Genomic DNA, 20,325 nt, shown 5'->3' with positions numbered 1-20,325 from the left:
AAAAAAAGACGGAAAAACCAGGAAGCTCAAACCCACATTGGCATGCCATCACCGTAATTATATTAGCGTTGTGGCTAGGTATTTGCTTTCTGTGACGTTGATATTTTTCCTTTTTATTAACCATACCACATGTATGTCCTTTATTATGTTATCCTAAATCCATCCCACGCCCTTTTATTGGAAAGGAGACAGCCTATATATTAAAAAACAAATGAATTAAATGAAACCACGTGGAAATCAATGTAGATTTGTCTACATTAAATCCCAGATTAGAGAGCCACTAAAATGTAATGTGGTTAGCAATTTCAGTAATGATTTGTTATACATTTCTTTTAAATGCTGAGTTCACATGTTACGTTTACAGTATTAGTCAATTTATGTTCAGGTGTTCTGGCCTTACCTATTTCATAATGTGCTTTACGTTGCCTAGTGTGTGATATAATACTCCCATTGTTACTTTATTTAGTTATCGACCGATTCATTTGATCACTATACAATCTCAGGTGAATATGATGTTACATGCAGCTTGACAAAGTTGCCATTTGTTTTCACTTCAAATCAATCCCACCCTTTCTCTCTCGCTCTTGCCACTGTCAGTGTCACGCCTATCATCTGCGTCCTGACTATGCAGGGTGAGGTCCTAACCTCAGCATCCCCTTCGAGTCTTGTTAGAATGCAGAATCTCAGGCCCCGCCCCAGGCCTACCGAATCAGAATCTGCATTTTAACAGGATCCCCTGGTGATGCATATTCACAGTGAAGTGGTGAGAAGCACTGTTCTCTATTACTACAGCAGCTTGCTAACCTGCTACAGGACATCCTTCTTTATCCTTCAGACCTTTCTAAAATATAGTTCCCATGATTTACTGTCCCATTGCCTTGCCAGGGCAGGAGGATTCCTTTATTTAAAAGGCATCTGGGTGTTGTTTTAGAAACACAGATTGTCCGGCCTTTTTAATGGATCTGTGGTAGGGCCTAGGAATCTACTGTTTTTTTAACAAGCATCTCGAGAGATTCTGATGATCAGGCAAGTTTAGAAAAAACTGGTTCCATGATGTAAAGTCATCCTCCTTCACATGGCCTTCAGACCCTCCTCAGTGTGGCCTTTGCCTGTTCCCCACGCCCACCCCACCTAACCTCACTGTCCATTTTCTCATACTACACCTCCTGAAACCCCGGCCTCTCCAGACTTTCTTCCAATACAGGCAGCATTCCCACACGTTAGAGCCTTTGCTAACTTCCCTCCATACGGGATGTATACCTTGAACCCTTTGGGCTCTACGTGATGGGCTTCTTCCTGGCCTCCCTCAGACACCAGCTCTTTGGGAGAATGCCACTAGCTCATTCTCTTAGTGAGAACTAAGGACTCCCCCCTCCTTACACACATCACTTTTTGCTTTTTTCCTCTAGTACCTATCCATTCAGCCTAGAATTGTCATCGTGCCCCACTAGCCTAATAAGCTCCTTTGAGAACATGTCTGATTTATCTTTGTGTTGTTTCTACCTCTGCCCGAACTCCCAGTTTATCACTGTACTTTTGCATCACGAGGCTCTCATATAGATATTGGATTGAATGCCCATATACTTTTGAGAGACCATGTTCCACTGAGCATCATTTATTAATGGTCCTTAAAGCCACCAATAATTTGAAATGAACAACAATATGTAGATTTTTGGATGCTTACTGGATTTTCTTGAAAGGGGGGTTTTACTTACTCAGACTCATTGGCCTCTTTTTTTTTTTTTTTTTTTTTTTTGCGGTACGCGGGCCTCTCACTGTTGTGGCCTCTCCCGTTGCGGAGCACAGCCTCCGGACGCGCAGGCTCAGAGGCCATGGCTCACGGGCCCAGCCGCTCCGCGGCATGCGGGATCCTCCCGGACCGGGGTACGAACCCGTGTCCCCTGCATCGGCAGGCGGACTCTCAACCACTGCGCCACCAGGGAAGCCCCTCATTGGCCTCTTTTGTGGTGGTTTATTTTAGCAAACACCAACCCATTACACTTTTCGAACAACTATGGCGCCTGCTTTGCATCCTATTAGCGCTGCCTGCCCATATCAGGGGCATTCTTCCAGGATTTGCCATTAGTGTTTAAAGAGCTAATGAATTATTTTGAATTGCTTGGTGCCAGTACTTCTCAAAAATCACACTAGGAAGATTTTTTATTGTTTCTTGTTTTATAGTGTTTTCATATTTTTTAAAAAATAGATCCCTTGTGTAAAAAATAAAATTATGTTTACTGTCTGCTAGAGTGTTTACTTCAGATGTGTCATAATAATTTGTTCTTTTTGTTTCAGTATTTCAGTACAACTTTAAAAATACTTATTTCCTTCTTACAGGTGGTTGATAGTAAAAGATTCCTTTTTACTATATATGAAACCAGACAGTGGTGCTATTGCCTTCGTACTGCTGGTAGATAAAGAATTCAGAGTTAAGGTGGGAAAGAAGGAGACGGAGACAAAATATGGACTCCGAATTGATAATCTTTCAAGGTACAAATTGGAAATATTTTTAAAAGATTTCTCTAAAAGCAGAGTTTTTCTCCCAACCTTAAGTGAAGAAGATGGTAAAATAATTTAGATGTTAGAAAATTGTTATTTAGAACTCATTCTCAATCAAAAGTGATGAAACTACTTTTCTTTTTGTATATTTTTAAGATGTGAATTACATATGTACACGAGTCAGAATAAAGGATCCCATGTGTTGCTATGTGCCTGTTTTAATAAAATATATGCCTATTTTAACAAAATTGACTACCCAATAATACCAATTTACCAAACAGATAAGGAGTAATAATTCATATTTTTAAAAAGTAAAATTTTACTTTATAAATTGATATCCTTTTATTAACAGAACATGTAAAAAGTGATTTGATTAGAAAAATTCTGTTTACATACAGATTTTAAGAAAGATACCTTGAAGGATACTCAACTGTACATTTACTATAGATTTTATTAGCGAGTGTGTGTGTGTGTGTGTGTTGATAAATGTTTGTTTCTGGAAGACTGTAGTTATACAATATACGTGTCTTTATATATACATCTGTCTCTATAAAGTCCAGCCTCATGTATATAAATACTTATACATTTCTCTCTTTATACACACTGACATTAAATATATATATATATTATATAAATATGCTACTCAGTAATATGTTTGCATGTGTGTTTGTGTGTGTGAAAATAAGTGCTGAACTTCCTGATCTCTGACAATAGGAGGTTCAGGATTGGTTATTGGAAATGTAGTGGTGCTGCCAATAAACCTCCCTCCTGGGAATCCCTGGTGGTCCAGGGGTGAGGACTCTGTGCTCTCAGCTCTCACTGCCCAGGGCCAAGGTTCAATACCTGGTCAGGGAACTAAAATCCCACAAGCCGCGTGGCACGGCCAACAAACAAACAATCAATCAAACAAAAAAACCCCCACCTCTCTCCTGGTACTGTACTTCCCTGTTTTCTGGGGGACCATAGATATCAGGCCACAATTCTCATTGGTCGCTATAACAGTTACTTACTGGCCATCTTACCTCCATCTCCCATCCTCACTCACTTGCACACCCTTGCCAAATGAATTCATACAGATCCAGGTTTCATCTGCTTCCTCCCTGGTGTAAGTGGTCCTCCTCATTGTATCAAACAAGCCTAAGTTCCTCCATTTACAATCTGAGGCCTTCTATCTCTCTGCCTTTATTAGCAACCCCTCCCTAATACAGCCTTTCAGTTCTGTGAAGACGGTTCTCTTCACCATCCCTTCTCACACATTTTTAAATTCCTCTTCACCTTTCTTCTTCCTATCTCCATGTTTGAAATGTTTTTTTTTTTTTTTTCTTAACTCTGACTCACATCCTGTGATAAGACCGCTGTTTGTCATTATCTCTTCTACAATATCTGTTTCTCATAACTGGTTTTCAGAGGCATTTCAACTCAGTTGGAGTAGTACTAGCATGTTGGCTCAAGCCCAGGCACTTTCCATGGCCTCCTGACCTGCCCGCAGAGTCCTGTGTCGGCCCTGCGGCGGCCGATGGAGAATGCCTCACTGCTCCCAGCACCACCACGTCTCACCTCGCCCCTCGCCACCCCCCAGACAAAAGCCAAGCATCAATGTTAGGATGTTTGGACATCCCTCATCTTTATAAATAATTATTTTGGGGTCTGTGAATATAGCCCCTCCCCTGCTTCTCATCAGGATCATTGCATTTCCCCCCAAAGGCAAACTCTCCCTCCTCACTCACAGGGCTTTTATACTGAGGTGGGTTTCTCCCTAAATGGCAGAGAGACCACTGGCTCCAACACCTTGTTTTCTCTGAACTTCAAATTTCGATAACTTATTTCCACCTCTTGGTGGTAATCACCATTTCTGACATTTGTCATGTAATAACTCCTTATGATCTCCTACTCTGAATTTTTTTTCAGCACTTATAAATCTGTAACCATTTAGGATAGTTTAGTCATTGGCAGTAGAAAAATCCAGTGCATTCTGGGTTACATCAGAAGTAACTAATAAGCCACGTTAACCGTGGCTGATTCCAAGCTTCCAACTATGTCCCTGAGATGCGTTTTCCTGGCCTTTCTCAGCTCTGTCTCCTGGGATCTGCACCATCCTCAGGCTGGTCCCCTGGTGGTAGCAAGATGGCTGCCTCTTACACTCAAACCAAGTTCAGTGGAAGTGAAAGAATCTCTTCTTGGCATTTCTGAGCAAGTCCTTGCATTTATTCTCACTTGTTGGGTGGAATTGGCTAATATCCTCATCCCTGAACCAATCTTTGAGATCAGGGGCTGGAAGATGCCATTTTGTTGGCTTTGGTGGATGCAGAGTAGGGAAGGGAGGCTGAGGGAATGGACACCAGGCCGTCCCAAGGGAAATGTCCTCTACAGGAGCCAACAACTCTCTAACACTTCGATGTAGGACCTCACCTTATGTCGTCCTCTACAGGAGCCAACAACTCTCTAACACTTCGATGTAGGACCTCACCTTATGTCTTTTCCGTTGTCCACCTCACAGTGTAGCACAGCGAGCTCGAGGCCTGTAATAAGTGCCTTTACACAAGTTTGCATAAGTGAATGAGGGAATAAGTAACCTGAAGGTTTGTTTTCACTATGTTGAATATAGTTTTAAATCCTGCCAAAAACGTTTAAAAATCTACTTTTCTGATATAGGTAAGGTGCTCTTTGCCTAAAATTTTCCACTTATGTTTGCTGCAGTAACAAAACAAAATGGGACATGTTTAATTCTTAAATTGTTTAAAGAGACAGAACACAGAGTGACCATTCTTTTCCACATTTTGCTTTTCTTTGAAGGACACTGATTTTAAAATGCAACAGCTATAGACATGCTCGGTGGTGGGGAGGGGCTATAGAAGAATTCATCCATAAACATGGCCCCAACTTTCTCAAAGATCATCGATTTGGGTCTTATGCTGCTATCCAAGAGAACACTTTAGCTAAATGGTAAGATCTTTTTGCTCTAAGACTATCACAGTAGTCATAGCATTTAATCTTGTAGTGGTCTAAATTCACCTGGAATCAATTTTTGAAGCTGTGAAAAGATATTATGCATTATACTTAACAAGGGACTTTCTTTATAGGACTACCTGAGCAGCACTTAGTTTTCCACTTTTTGCTTTTATGATTTTTTACAGAGAGCTTTAGATAGCTAGCTTTAGATTTTGAAGTTTGATTTAAAAAGTTAATTTCATACATTTTCTTAATGATGCAAATGGAAAGTTTATTTAAGTCATTAGCCATAATTTAAGAAAGAGAATTTACTTGCCAGGTAATTCTTTTAAATGAAATCCTGCTTAGCATGCTTTTCTACCCATGGATTAGAAGCTGGTCTGCTTTCAGTCTCAGAAGAACAACTGTGTGTGAGTTCAACAGGATGGGAGAATTCATCTGACCCCATACGATGATAAGACCAATCAATGCATTATTCTCTCAGCAGAAAAGAATCAGGTTGCCTACTTCTGTCTACTTATTGTACTTCCTACGTAGCAGATAGAAGGTGTTTTCAATCCTTGTTTCCAGTTATACAAAGTAAACTGGTGGTTTTGTAGAAACTCTAGGCAGTGGCTTCCATCTTCTCTTTTGCCATACGATAAATTCCTTTTTGTTTGTTTGTTTTGTTCAAAAAATGAAACAGAAAACTTGTCTTTCAGGTATGTTAACGCCAAAGGATATTTTGAAGATGTGGCAAATGCAATGGAAGAGGCCAAAGAAGAGATTTTTATCACAGATTGGTGGTTAGTATTTGTCCCTGGGGAGTTTGTTTGGAGGTCTCTATGTTTAGGAATATAGAACAGTGTTGTGCTGTTGTAGAATTGTACATTAGGAAAGACAGCAGTACTCACAGATGGTTTGGCCAAAGTCTCAACTAATTAATTGTAGTAGCCTCCACTAAAAGGTCTTTTCAAAAAACCTGGCACCCATATATATTCTTAAAATATTTAGTTTGAACAGTTTTGTTTTTGTCTTTCCATTTGGAAGCAGATAACCCGTATTCATTTTAGTAAAGATTATTTTGCAATGCAAATATAGGTGTAGAGGTAATGGAAAATAATCTTCCCTGGGTATCTTTTCTCATCTGGTTATGTCTGTCATGAGGTCCAATGAATATGCTTCCTCTGAATTGTCCCTTTGAAATTAGAATATTCCCATTTGCCTATTCTATTAAAATATCCATTGTAATGGTTAGCTTTTTTGGAGATGCATCATGTTTCAACTTTCTAATCCCCTTTAAAATCATCCATGAGAGTTATTATGTTTATTAAAGCCACTGAAAGTCTTGTACCTAAAACTCATTTAGCTCTTGGGAAATTTTCCTCCTGGAGTGGGTGTAGGCTTTGTAGTCTGACTTTAGTTCCAATTATCCATCTGCCCGGATAGTTAAAACCCATTGCAGATGCTAACATTTGCTACAATGGAAATGAAAATGTCTTAAATATGTTTTTCTTCTAAGAACTTAGTTGCTTGAAATGCCCCGTTTTTCCCTATCCTGTTTCCTTCCAAATGCTCTCTTGTACTGAACTATGAAAATACCTTCATAATTCATTTCCTCCTAATTCTAGGTTTTTCAGGGAGGGGAGAGTAATTAGGAATGTGAACGCATCTTCTTCTACTGTTTTGCCTCAGTGATGAGGAAATCTATAATTCTAGGGCATGCTTTCCCAATTGGCACTATTGACCTTTGGGGCCAGATAATTCTTTATTATGGGGGTGTTGTTCTGTGCGTTGTAGGATGTTTAGAACCATCAGTATCCCTGGCTTTTATCCACTAGATGCCATTAGCAAGCTCCCAGTTGTGATAACCAAAATGTCTTCAGCTGTCATCACATGTCCCCTGGCAGGGCACAGTCCCTCTTGGTTGAGAACGATTGCTCTAGATTCAATAGATAGGGTGTGTGATAGTCAGCATGTCTGAGAACCTGCTTATTCTCATGTTTATGGAGGACCTTAATCTTGCCCTTTATATTCTTGCCAAATTTCGTCTCTTCTGTCAGTTACCAGGAATAAAAGAAAGTTTCATACTTAGAAGCTACCTCTTTGGTTGAATACTTTCTAAACACGTATGAGAGTAGATTCAAGCTTAATGTAGTAGGTATGTCCCTTTAAAAAGTATTTCTGAAAGTTTGACAGGGACATGAAAGAGACTGAAAATAGCATTTCCACTGAGCCCATATTTTCATGTTTTACACAAGCAAATAATATACATTTTGAAGGTTCTGAACACTAAAATACAGACTCATTTAAACATCTAAAGAGATGGAACCTTGAATGTTTTTTCTTCTGCTGTCAGCAAGAAAATAAATCAGGAGGTTATTCCTTTCTCGTGACTGCACTAGGTTAACATCTTATTACAACACTCTTTGAAATAAAACCTTTGCAGGAACTTCCCTCATAACAAGGAAGAAAATACTTGTTGTGCAAGTATGTTGCAAAAGAGAGCATTCAGAAACTTTATCAAACCCTGATGTATCTGGGTCTGAGAGAGTGAAAAGCATAGTGAGAAGGTGCACATGACCTTTAGAAGTTTCCAACCTAATTCAAGAGACATCATATACATGAGTGAAAACTGTGTTAATCTGTTTCTAAAACAATTAGTATGCAAGCAAAGGCAGATTTAGTGAAATGAGAAGCAACCTGGGACGTAGACGCTCTTAGTTTCTTTATTTGTTAATTCATTTAACCATCCATCTTTTCATTTGTTAATTTATTCACTCATTCATTCCAGAGCTATTTAGTGAGCAGCCTCTATGACGGGTACTGAACAAGGCCACGTGTACAGAAAGATGAAAGAGAAGCAGCCCCTACCCTGCAACAGTAGAGAGTCAGGAAGTCATGTGTAGAACAATGGATTAGGGCAGTGACTGAGCCTGCAGGAGCTGTGGAAGCTTCAACGGACAGAACGCTGGCCTGAGTCCTGGGTGATGGAGCTGTCCAGTTGAAGACAGTGAATGTTTTTGACAGAGGGATAACCAGGACCAAGGCATAGAGGAGTGAGAGAGCACAGCAATTTTGGAGGAAGGTAGAGGTCGTAAACAGCTTAAGCATAGCATTCTTTGGGATGGTGGGTGGAGATAGCATTCAAAAGATGGGTTAGGGCCAAATTGTGAAGGGCCCTTGATGAGCTGCTAAAGAGTTTGCATTGTTTGAACACTGGAGTCCTTTGAACTCCAGTGCAGTCCCTTGAACACTGGGAATCAGTGAACATTTTAAAGCATGGGAATTTTAGTCAAATTTGTTTTCTAAAAGGGACCATTTTGGTTATAGTGTAGAAGATGAATTGAACAGTGGTTATAGAGACCATCTAGCGAGTTATTGTTGTGGTCCAGGAGAGGAATGGAGAGAGTCTCTGCTCAGACCGCCTTAGGGGCCTTACTATTACTAACTTGGGGCAAGTCATATTCACCTTTATAAGGGGTCATTTCTAAGGCATAGTTGAATAACATTAACAGTAAGTAGCTACTATTAGTTGAATTCTTACTAAACGCCAGGGACTGTGTTACAGATGAGAAAAGTGAGTCTCAGTGGGGCCGATTAGGAAACTGCCCGTAGCAACACGGTCTGTACGTGCTGGCGCTGGCTTGGATCCAGCGTGTCTGCTCTAGTGCCCACATGTCCTGGAGCTGCCTCTCCCAGGAGCCGACTGCACCGCATGGTGTGCGAGATCCCTTTTAGCTCTGACATTTTTTAAGTGCAGATTGGATTTTTTTAAGGTGCTGGATAAAGTCATAATCAGATTTGGGTAGATTTAGTCAGAAGACATTTTCTGAAGAGGTAAATTCTAAGGTAGGCTGTCAGGTTAGAAGAGAGAATGATTCGTTAAACAGCCCAGACTATCTGAAAATTAAGGTGAAGAGTAAATCCTAGCTAGAAGTTGAAGGTATCAAAAGAGGTAGTTTCTGTGTAAGGATTAGTGAACATTCCTCACTTGTTTATCTGTATCTACCAGGAGAACATGTCTTATATGTCTTTTCTGTGCTTGGTGCTACTTCACGTCACCTGTGAACTACCCAGTGTTCACTGGAGTGAGTCCTAGAATGAGGTTGGGTGCCAAGATGTGGCTTCCAGTCCATTGCTTTAACTTAGGATGGATGTATAAAGCGTGGCTTAGATCACCTTTCCTCTGGATGATGGTGATTCTCATTCCCACTGGTCAGCAGGGATGTTTGGAGCACGTCTGTTGAGTCTTTGCCTAGATTGGTTCTCTGCCTGGCCTGTCGGTGGTGAGGGTGCAGGTGGGGTCTGCCACAGTGTCTGTACTGAGTCCGTGCATTAAACAGGCCAGAGACAGACTGGATTAGTAAAACTGGAGAAAAAGAAGAAAAACAATAAACAAAGATATTTAAAGGGGAAGTTTATCAGAGGAACGGGAACAGAAACAAGGTCTCCTTTGAGCTGGAGACAAAGGCTCTAAAGTGAAAAACAAACTCAACATTTCATTTGGACTGGCTCACAAGCTAAGACTATTCTAAGTAGGAGACACATTTAAGTTGAATTTAATGTTATGTTTTTCAAATGGTGGGTTGTGACTCTTTAGTAATTATTATTATAATTATTATTTTTGTGTGTGTGTGGTACGCGGGCCTCTCACTGTTGTGGCCTCTCCCGTTGCGGAGCACAGGCTCCGGGTGCTCAGGCTCAGTGGCCATGGCTCACGGGCCCAGCTGCTCCGCGGCATGTGGGCTCTTCCCGGACCGGGGCGCGAACCCGTGTCCCCTGCATCAGCGGGCAGACTGTCAACCACTGCGCCACCAGGGAAGCCCTTTAGTAATTATTTATTAAAAGAATTGGGCTTCCCTGGTGGCGCAGTGGTTAAGAATCCTCCTGCCAATGCAGGGACATGGGTTCGAGCCCTGGTCCGGGAAGATCCCACATGCCGCAGAGCAGCTAAGCCCGTGCACCACAACTACTGAGCCTGTGCTCTAGAGCCCATGCTCTGCAACAAGAGAAGCCACTGCAATGAGAAGCCCATGCAGCGCAACGAAGAGTAGCTCCCGCTCGCTGCAACTAGAGAAAACCAGTGCTCAGCAACAAAGACCCAACGCAGCCAAAAATAATAAATAAATAAAATAAATTTATTTAAAAAAAGAATTCAGTGGGTTATGTTCAGAATTTTATTTAAATAATGAAATAGGATAAGAAAAGGAAGGAAATAAGAGAACGGAAAGTTGCAACTTAAGTGGCAGTAAGGGTTATTTTGTGAAATTTTTATTTCAGTAGTCAGTAGAAGACTGATAGGTAGGTAGATAGATGAAAATATTGGGGTGGATTCATAATGTATTCCTGTGGATTATGACCCAAAAAGTTCAAAAGCCTCTGACTTTCAACAGGGTTGGCAAACTTTTTCTGTAAAGGGCCAGATAGTAAATATTTTAGGCTTTTCAGGTCACATACATACAGTCTCTGATGTATATTCTTCTTTGTGTGTGTGTGTGGGGTGTGTGTGTATGTGTGTGTGTGTGTGTGTGTGTGTTTAATAACCCTTTAAAAATGTAACAACCATTCTTAGCTCATAAGCCATACTAAATAAAACAGGCGATGGACCAGATTTGGCTCATGGAGCACAGTTAGCTAACCCTTGTCTTAGAAAGTAGATCTGAGTTACTGTATTATATCAATACTAGGAGTTAAATATATGGTTAACATGAGAAACTGTCAATCTGTTTTCCAAAGTGCTTGTACTACTAATGTATGAGAGTTTCATTCCTCCTCATCATTGCAAGCACTTGGTACTGTTAGTCTTTTTTAATGTTAGTCATTCCAAAGGGTATGTAGTAGTCTCTCACTGTGGTTTTAATTTGCATTAGCAATGTCTTTTCATGTTAAGCATATCTTCCTGTGACTTTTGGACATTTGTTTAGCTTTTTTGGAAACACATTAAAATCTTACCTTTCTTCTTTTTTTATTGGATTGTTTTCTTATTACTAAACTGTAGAAGAACTTTATACAGTCTAGCTACAATTTGCTCCACTTCATTCTGACCTCCATGTTTTCTGATGAGAAATTCACAGTCATTTGAATCATTGTTCCCCTCTTAAATAATGCATTGTTGGGCTTCCCTGGTGGTGCAGTGGTTGAGAGTCTACCTGCTGATACTGGGGATGCGGGTTCGTGCCCCGGTCCGGGAAGATCCCACACGCAGTGGAGCAGCTAGGCCTGTGAGCCATGGCTGCTGAGCCTGTGTGTCCGGAGCCTGTGCTCCGCAATGGGAGAGGCCACAACAGTGAGAGGCCCGCGTACCACAAAAAAAAAAATAATAATAATGTATTGTTTTTCTTCTGAGTGCTTTCAACATTTTCTTCCTGCCTTTTGTTTTCAGCAGTTTGATTATGGTATTTGAATTTATCCTGTTTGGAGTTCACTGAGCTTCTTGAATCTGTAGGTTTATATCATTCATCAAATTTGAGAAATTTTCAGCCATTTTTCCTTCAAACTTTTTTCCTGCATTTCCCTCTTTCTCCTCTTTTTCTGAGTCTCTGATGACATAAATTGTGTCTTTTAGTATTGTCCCACAAGTCTCTGAGGCTCTGTTCATTTTTTTCAATCTTTTCTTTGTTATTCAAATTGGATAATTTCTATTTATCTGTCTTTAAGTTCACTGATTATTTCCTTTGTCATCTCTGTTCTGGTACTGAACCTATCCAGTGAGAGTTTGGTTTTTTGTAATTATATTTTTCAGTTTGAAAATTTCTCTTTGGTTTTTATTTATATCTTTATTTCTTTGCTGAGACTTTCTGACTATCCATTCATTTTAAGAGTGTTCACCCTTGCTTGTTGAAACATTTTTATAATATCTGGCAGAGAATTACATTAAATAATTCCAACATTTATGTCATTTTGGCATTGGCATTTGTTGAATGTCTTTCCTGCAAGTTGAGATTTTTCTGATTTTTTTGTATGCCAAGTAATTTTTTACTGTATTCTGGAAGTTTTGAATATTATGACTCTGGGTCTTGTTTAAATCGTATAGAGAATGTTGATATTTTTGTTTTAGCAGGAAATTGGCCCATTTGGGTTCATGCAGAATGTTGCAACCAGTCTTCTACCTGTGTGTTTTTAATGTCAATTTTGTTTTCAAAGCCTTTGCAGTGCTGTTTAGATCTGCCCCCCCATGTGCTCCACCTAGTGGCCAATTTGGTCAGTGGTCTCTTTCTTATTTCAGTTTTCAAATTCTTTGGCGTAATATTAGGACCAAACCCATGCATGGGCAGCTTAGGAGTGAGCTAGAAATTCATAAACAACTTTATAGCATTGCTTTTCTGAGCTCCTCTCTCTCCATGGTATACCCACTCCTTATGGGTTGCCTGTGGCTTCCCTTTTTAGTCCTCTTGTTAGAAAGAGGCTTTATTTACCCTGCTCTGCCACACACTTTCTTCAATGACACTTTGTGTCCAGAGCCAAGCAATGGATATTTATATTTTCCTCTTGGAACCACAGCTCTTCCATTGGAGAGAAAAGTTCCATTTCCTCATTTTTGATGCCTGTGGGTCCCTCCCTGCCACCACTATCACTGTCAGGAAATCCCACTCTTCCTCCTCAAGCCTGAGCTAGAGGACTTCTGAGGCTCTCTCTACCAGTGCCAATGCCCATTTCCAGGTTGTCCCTCCCAACTGAGAAATCAGAGGGGAAAGAATGGTAAAATCACCACTGGTTAGACAGTATGTCAAATTTTTTCTTCTTTCTCAGTATTGAGTCTTCCAATTCATAAACACTGTATATCCCTCCATTTTTTTAGATCTTATTTAAATTTTCTCATTAGTGTTTTGTACTTTCCATATACAGGTCTTGCACTTATCACTAAATAATTCGTGTTTTTTTATGTTATTGTAAATGATATTTTTAAAAATTCATGTTCCAATTGTTTACTGCCAGCATATGGAAATGCAGTTGATTTTTTATATTGATCTTATTTGCTGCAATCTTGCTTAGTTCACTTACTAGTGTGAATAGCTTTTTTGTAGATGCCCTAGGATTTGTCCCATAGATGATCATGTGATGTGTGAATAATGACAGTTTTCCTTTTTCCTTCATAATCTGCATGCCTTCTATTTCTTATTTTCTTTTTCTTTCTTTTTTTTCCTTATTGCACTGGCTAGCATCATCAGTAAAATGTTGAATAGAACTGATGAGAACAGACAACTTTCTTGTTCTCAGTCTTAGAAGAAAAGCTTTCAGTCTTTTATTATATGCTTTAGGTAGATTTTTTTAATAGGTGCCTTTTATTACTTTGAGGAAATTCCTTCCTATTTATAATGTATTGAGAGTTTTTATTCTGAATGGGTATTGAATTTTGTCAAGACTTTTCTGCATGTATTGAAATGACCATTTTTTTCTTTTTTTCTGTTAATGTGCTGAATTGCATTGATTGATTTTCAACTTTTAAACTAACCTTGCATTCTTAGAAATAACCCCACTTTGTCATGATTTGTTATCCTTTTTATAAGTTGTGATGTTTTGGTAAAGATTTTTACCTCTATGATCATAAGGAATATTGTACTTAATTTTTTTCTTTTCTTGGATTGTCTTTGTTTGGTTTTGGTATTAAGATAATGCTAACCTCATTGTATGAGATGGTATTTCCCTTGCCTTTGTTTCCTGAAAGAGTTTGGGTAGGATTGATATTATTTCTTCCCACTTAAGTAAGAAATCTAAAATAGTCAAACTCCTTTTTTCTGTTTCAATCTAGCTAGTTTGTCAATTTTATTAAACTTTTCAAAGAGCTAGATTTTGGTTTCATTGAGTTTTGTCTACTGTTGTTCTGTTGTATATTGCATTGAGTTCCATTCTTATCTATTATTCCCATCCTTCTTACTTTTTCTTAATTTATTCTTTTATTCTGTCTTCTTAAGATGGAAGCTCTGATCATCGATTTTAAGCTTTTTTTTCTCATACAAGCATTTGCAGCTATAAAATCTTCTAAAAGGAGCATTTACTTAGAAGCACATTTCAACATCTCTGAAGTCGTAATACATCATACACTCAATAACATCGTATAGTTATAGCTGTCATTATTTTTTCTTTCTTAGTGATACACACAGTAATGATGCATCTTACAGTCATTGGTGTCCTAAACTCAATGATATGTAGTATTACACAATTCTTTTGAATTTTGCTTAGCTAATAATTACTTAGTAAAGATCTTGACATAATGATGCTTGTGGGTCATAGCTATTCGCTCCTTGCCTTTGTTTATACTTTCAGTTTTTATAGCATGACTATTTTTATCTTTTCATGTATTATCCTCAAAATCCAGGTCTCCTTGAGAGCCTGCTTAAGATTCTCCAAAGCATTTAATAGAATACTCTGCATACAGGGTACACAATGCTTTTAGATTTAAAAAAAAAGATGATGAAGGCTTAATTGCAGAGTATAGACCTGAAAATGACCCCAAAACTGAAGCCCTCTGATCCCATAATTAATGTGTACATCAAAAATTACAAGTGTATATATGTTGTTGGGTATGTCCTACTTTCAGTGAACTAGCAGTGCCCAATGACACACTTTTCTATTTAAAACAGATCTGTTTTTAATTCAGCTTAGATCTTTTCCTATCAGTTGCTGCATTTTTTTTGTTTGTTTGAGTTGTTTCCTATTCTAAACTAAATATGTTAATATTTATACTGTACACCTTCTATTTGTCTGTTTTCATATTTATCTACCCAATATGAGTTTCTTTAGACACTTTTTTCTCTGGGTTTTTATTTTCTTTAACTGAATGACACAGAGCGTAAAATTATTTCTTTTAGTCTCTTTAGCTCCTTAAAACCCTGTTGTTTTCACATGCTTAGAAGACTCCCTGGCTAAGCCAATATTCCACGCTAGTATTCTGTAAGGCTTTGATCCTTACACAGTCTACCCCACTCCTCCAGGTCTAGCATTTCAGTGGATGAAATTTTCTTTATTGTTTTTGTTTGTTTTTTCCATTATAGAGGAGGTACACTACTTACCAGTTTAACTCAGGCAGTAATTTTGAACACAGCCCCAAGGGAAAAAGTGACTCCTGTACTGTGCTGCTTGTGGCACTACTAAGGAGAAGAACCCAGGGGTCCATTCTCACACTGGGAAAAGTTCATCTATCAGCAAGCCTGCCTTCTTCCCTGCTCAGAAAGCCCCAGGTTTCCATGGACACTGCTTGGTATAGGAAGTCAGTGTTCATGTTTATCTATTAGAACACTTTTGGCCTAGGTTGCTAGAATGCTCAACTAAAGGTGGCTTAAACAATGAGGATTTGTCTCATTGAATGAGAAATGTAAAGTTAGGCAGTACTAAAGTTGGTGAAGTCATCCAGTGATTTCAGGGTTCTGGCTTTGCCCTTAAATTTCTATTTGGCACCTGTCTAAGCACCCATACAACATCCATCCTAGAGCCGCTTTTCCTGGGGTTTTTTTTTGTGTGTGCATGTGTCTCTTCCTCTCATAAGAGAAACAACTTTTCCATTAACCCCTCGTGTACCTCCTCGTATATCTCATTGTACAGGATTGTGTTATTTTGTGCTGGAGCTGCACAGGAGTCTGGGAAAGCAATTATTTAGAATAGTCACATTCAGTCATGGGAGGTGGGCTCTGACAGCAAGGAAGGAGAAGGTGGACAGTCAATAGTATCTGCAAGTGTGTCTATGTATGATGTGTGAGTAAGATAGAGAAATTGAAATTGACTTTTTTGGGGTAGAGGCTGCTGTTCCCATATGAAGTTGTACATGGACTCATAGTGGAACTTTGAATGGCCTGCCACAGTGGAGGATGGTGATGACATTTGAGCTAAAATTGCCTCTGCTTCCTATGACACAATCAGAACTTTATATTTGTTTTAGTTTCTTGAAATCTTGGTTTCGTGATTTCAGGTTGAGTCCAGAAATCTTCCTGAAACGTCCGGTGGTTGAAGGAAATCGTTGGAGATTGGACTGCATTCTTAAGCGAAAAGCAGTATGTACTTTCCTAACAAATGCTGATGTAATTTTTTAAAAGTTTATTGCCTCTGAAATGCCTTTTTTTCCCCAAAGCCCTTCATATACACTTATAACTTTTTTCTTTAGAGCTTGACAAAAAGTAGAATACTTACTGTTTTCAAGTTCATTTGGTTCTGATTTTTTTCCCATTACTTGTGAATCATAAATATTTTCACCTAATTCACAGCATGGATTATATTGCCAAGTCTAATTTTTGTTTTTTAATCAGTTGTAGGCAGCTGATTTGTTAGGCAAAAAATGGTAATAAAATTTCATCATTGAGTAATAAATGATGAAATGAAACATAGACTTTTATTTATTTATGTTTCATTACTTTGTCATTTGAGCAAAATTCGAAGTCATCTGAGAATGATTTCAGTCAGATGGGGTCAAGCTGATGTTGAAGCATGTCAAATGGAAGGACATAAAGAATTGGTGGTTCCAGTTTTGGGACAGTTCATGGTAATAGTGTGAAATGGTGTGACCCTGTAGATCCTGGGTGAGCATTGAGTGTGCTTTTTTTGTTATAAAAAGTAAACAACTGAAGCAGTATAGGCTCACCAATGACTACTTTACATTCATATTTCTAATGAAATATTTTATGTGGTTGGCCCTCAACCGAGTTAAATTAAGTTGAATTAGAATAGTTGAATTAAGTTCAATTTATTATTAATCATGTCCAAATTGGGAGTGCTAGTAGCCTTTTTACTATTATTTGAAACTGTCTTAACTTTTAGAATTCTGTCATTAAACATTCTAGCAGATTTGTAGGTCCTAAGTAATTGGGGTTAGAATCAATATTTTCTATTTATCACAGCCATCACTTATTTCTTTTTTTCCATCCTCTACATTCCACTACCCCTTTCCCACTCACCTTTCCCCCTTCCTTCAATGTCTTTTCCCCATGCCTTTAGTTTAGGATATCTGGGGATAGTATAGGCAGACCTCACTGTTGATATTAAAGGCAAAAGAAGTTGATTGTCTTTATTTCAGACACATGTTCTGCCAAACAGCGTCATTTTCAAGGCTAGTCTAATCTGTTGTCTCAACAGACTTCCATTCACAAAATTGGAAATTCTGGTCTTGAAAAGCATTATTTGCATATTCATTAAATAATCCATCATACAGTTACTGTGTCTTCTCTGAGCCTGGTACTACACTAATTACTAAGGATGCCATGTGTGTGAATAGGATTCCATCCCCGCCCATGGAGGGCTTGCTGAAGAACTCATATCCTGGGCTTAGTCCTAGCCTTACCAAACATCTTTCTACATATTGAATGGGCTATAACTTTCTCCACGTTTCTCTCTGCGAAATGGCAGCTTTCCCATTTCTCCTCTAAAAGTAAACTCCTGAAACTCCATTCTAATAAGTTTTTCCAGCCTTGCCTAGCGATCATCAATCATAACAGAAAATCCTCTCCTCACAGAACTTATCCAATGCTTTACTCTTTTAGGTTTCAATTAACATGTTTTTGTTGAATGCCTCTTACGTGCAGGGCACTTGGCTAATCACATGGGAATGTACAAAAATAAAAGACACGATTCTTGACCTGAAGGAGCTTAAAAATCTACACAAGAGTCAGCTGGGTACAGAGACAGTGCCAAGATTCAAAGCAGGAGGGAGAACATTGGGTAGGTCTGATGTGGAAGCCCCTCACAACATGAGGAACTTAGGGCATTTAGTATGGGCCAGAAATTTTAAAAGAAGCGCTTTCTAGGTATAGGAAGTGTGATGGGGAAACATTCTGGATGCAGGAATTCATAAGGCCTTGTCAGTCACAGCAAGGTGACAGAGTTGATGACACCTGAGTGTGAGCATAGGTAGGATGGGAGATCGAGCTGGAAAGGCCGTTGGGATGTGGAGGCATTGTGAGTCAAGCCAGTGGTTTGCACTTTACGGACGACAGTGGGGAACCACTGTCGGGGGGGTATGATGGAAGAAGGGTGATCTGATAAATATGGTGTGTTGGGACGGTGAATCTGGTAGTAGGAGGAAGTGGGAAGAACCCAGAGTCAGAGAGCTACATTTTAGATCATGTGCATGTGAGGTGCCTACAGGACATCTAAGTATACTCCAGAAAGCTAGTTGCCAGATCAGGGCTCAGGAGGCAGGTCCTGCAAACCTGGTCCTCCACTTCATGGTAGCTGGCGTGTGTTTGTTTATTCCCCTCAGTCCAGGTCCCTTTTCTGTCACTATCATGGCTTCTCTTTGCTTTTATGGCCCATGAATCCTGTGAGGTACCAGGTGAATACCATGACCAGGTAAATAGTGCTGCCTGATAACCGTGCTTTCTTTGTTTCAATTTCATCTGCTTTTTGAAACTTGTAATTTTTAAATTGCCTGAAATGATTTTTTTAATTTCCTAAGGAAATAGTAATACTATTAAATGTTAATTTCTCAGTGGTACATTTAAGAGAATTGCTCTTCCTTAATCCAGTTACAAAATATTATTAAATTTTTAACATTCAGATCATTCCAGATTGACATTTCATATGCTCATAAACACTGCTTCACATAAATAATTTAGTTTCTGAAAGCCACTAGCTTCACAAAGTACTGGGTTTAAAATAGCATTTATTCTTGCATTAATGGGTCCCAGAGGTCCGCAAGGTTGATTGAAATGAATTATTTTTTTCTTCTAACTGATTGTGTAGATCTTTGGGGAGAAATTTAGTGTCTCTGCTTTATAGCCAACATATAGGCAAACATTTCTTTTAATGGATGTTTCTTAGGGGGAAAATACAATATTTTGTTTCTCTGGTAATAGCCAAGTTGATATTTTCCTGTTTCTTTGGCCTTCTGATATGCAATGTCATCATTTAAAATAGTGTAAGCCAATGTTGAGAGGCAGACTGCTTTAACTCAAAGCAGCATCCCAGGGTTTTCACAGTTCTGCATTTATTGCACTAAGAGGTGAGATAAGTTGCATCATAGTTATCATAACTGCATCCCTGTATCAATTTGTATATTTTAACCTTAGAAATATGTGATATTTCTGATGAGACTTGCACCAAAAGATTCTTCAAGTGCAGTCCCCTGGAGACTTAACAGAACCTAGGTTCTCAGGGAGGATTTTGTCGTCAGGTTAATTTCTTTCTGTCCTGGGTCACAAGGCACATTCTAGAGTTGCAGTCAGTGACCAACAGGAGGGAAAGATGTCCAGGTTTGTCAAACGAGATGAATAATCACATCACTGCAGAGAAAAATCAAAGGGAATCTTACCAAAATGGTGGGCTAGAAGGGCATGGCAGGGAAGGAGGGAAGGGATCTTCAACCTTAAGGACTGTGCTTTGAACAAAACTGGTTTTTAAAAAAGGCACATGAGCACATGTGCTCTTACATCCCAGTGCTGCTTGCATTTAAATGGTGAGGATACAATTTTTTTTTATCCTTTACTTTGCATGTTCCTAAAATATCGCACACCTCCTCCACCTCCCATCCCCCCCTCCACTGGGGAAGGTCTTGACAAGTGATGATCCTGGAGATGTGTTAGCTAAGCTATCTTAAGGCAATGGACAAACTTAGCTACATTTAGAAAATATTTGACCACAGTGCTTAAACAATCAGAGAAAAAGCTGGCTCAGAAGCAAAGTCTCTTGATTTCAACTATAAAAGATGTTTATTTTTCATTTTCTTCACATGCATTTGTATGTGTAAAGCACCTAAAAATTCCTGCTGTTAATAGTATTATATCTGTTCTACTTGCTTAAAAACTAATTAGAAAAGAGGATAGAACGTTTATCTTTTTAAACTCAGGTGTCATAAAGTTTATTCTGTGGAATCCTTGGGTTAGTTGACTGCAGCAGAGATAAGAAACATGGCATACAAACGTAAGAAGCACAGTCAAGTCCAGGCTATTTGTTTTCCTACTTCTCCTATTAATA

General features: G+C 39.0%; 1 protein-coding gene across 8 annotated transcripts in view; it reads left to right on the top strand.

Moving 5' to 3' along the window:
• The window catches only part of PLD1 (phospholipase D1), a 202,814-nt gene that overhangs the window by 99,828 nt on the left and 82,661 nt on the right, over window positions 1–20,325 (top strand). For all 8 annotated transcript variants that reach the window (XM_073803900.1, XM_073803901.1, XM_019946108.3 and 5 more), the window contains 4 exons: window positions 2,338–2,490; window positions 5,293–5,442; window positions 6,150–6,233; window positions 16,334–16,415. In XM_073803900.1, coding sequence (XP_073660001.1) covers window positions 2,338–2,490; window positions 5,293–5,442; window positions 6,150–6,233; window positions 16,334–16,415 — 469 coding nt within the window. The remainder of the gene's footprint in view (window positions 1–2,337; window positions 2,491–5,292; window positions 5,443–6,149; window positions 6,234–16,333; window positions 16,416–20,325) is intronic.

This window comes from Tursiops truncatus, chromosome 4 (assembly GCF_011762595.2).
Source record: "Tursiops truncatus isolate mTurTru1 chromosome 4, mTurTru1.mat.Y, whole genome shotgun sequence".
Classification (NCBI taxonomy): domain Eukaryota; kingdom Metazoa; phylum Chordata; class Mammalia; order Artiodactyla; family Delphinidae; genus Tursiops; species Tursiops truncatus.
This window is presented reverse-complemented; position numbering and strand designations above follow the sequence as displayed.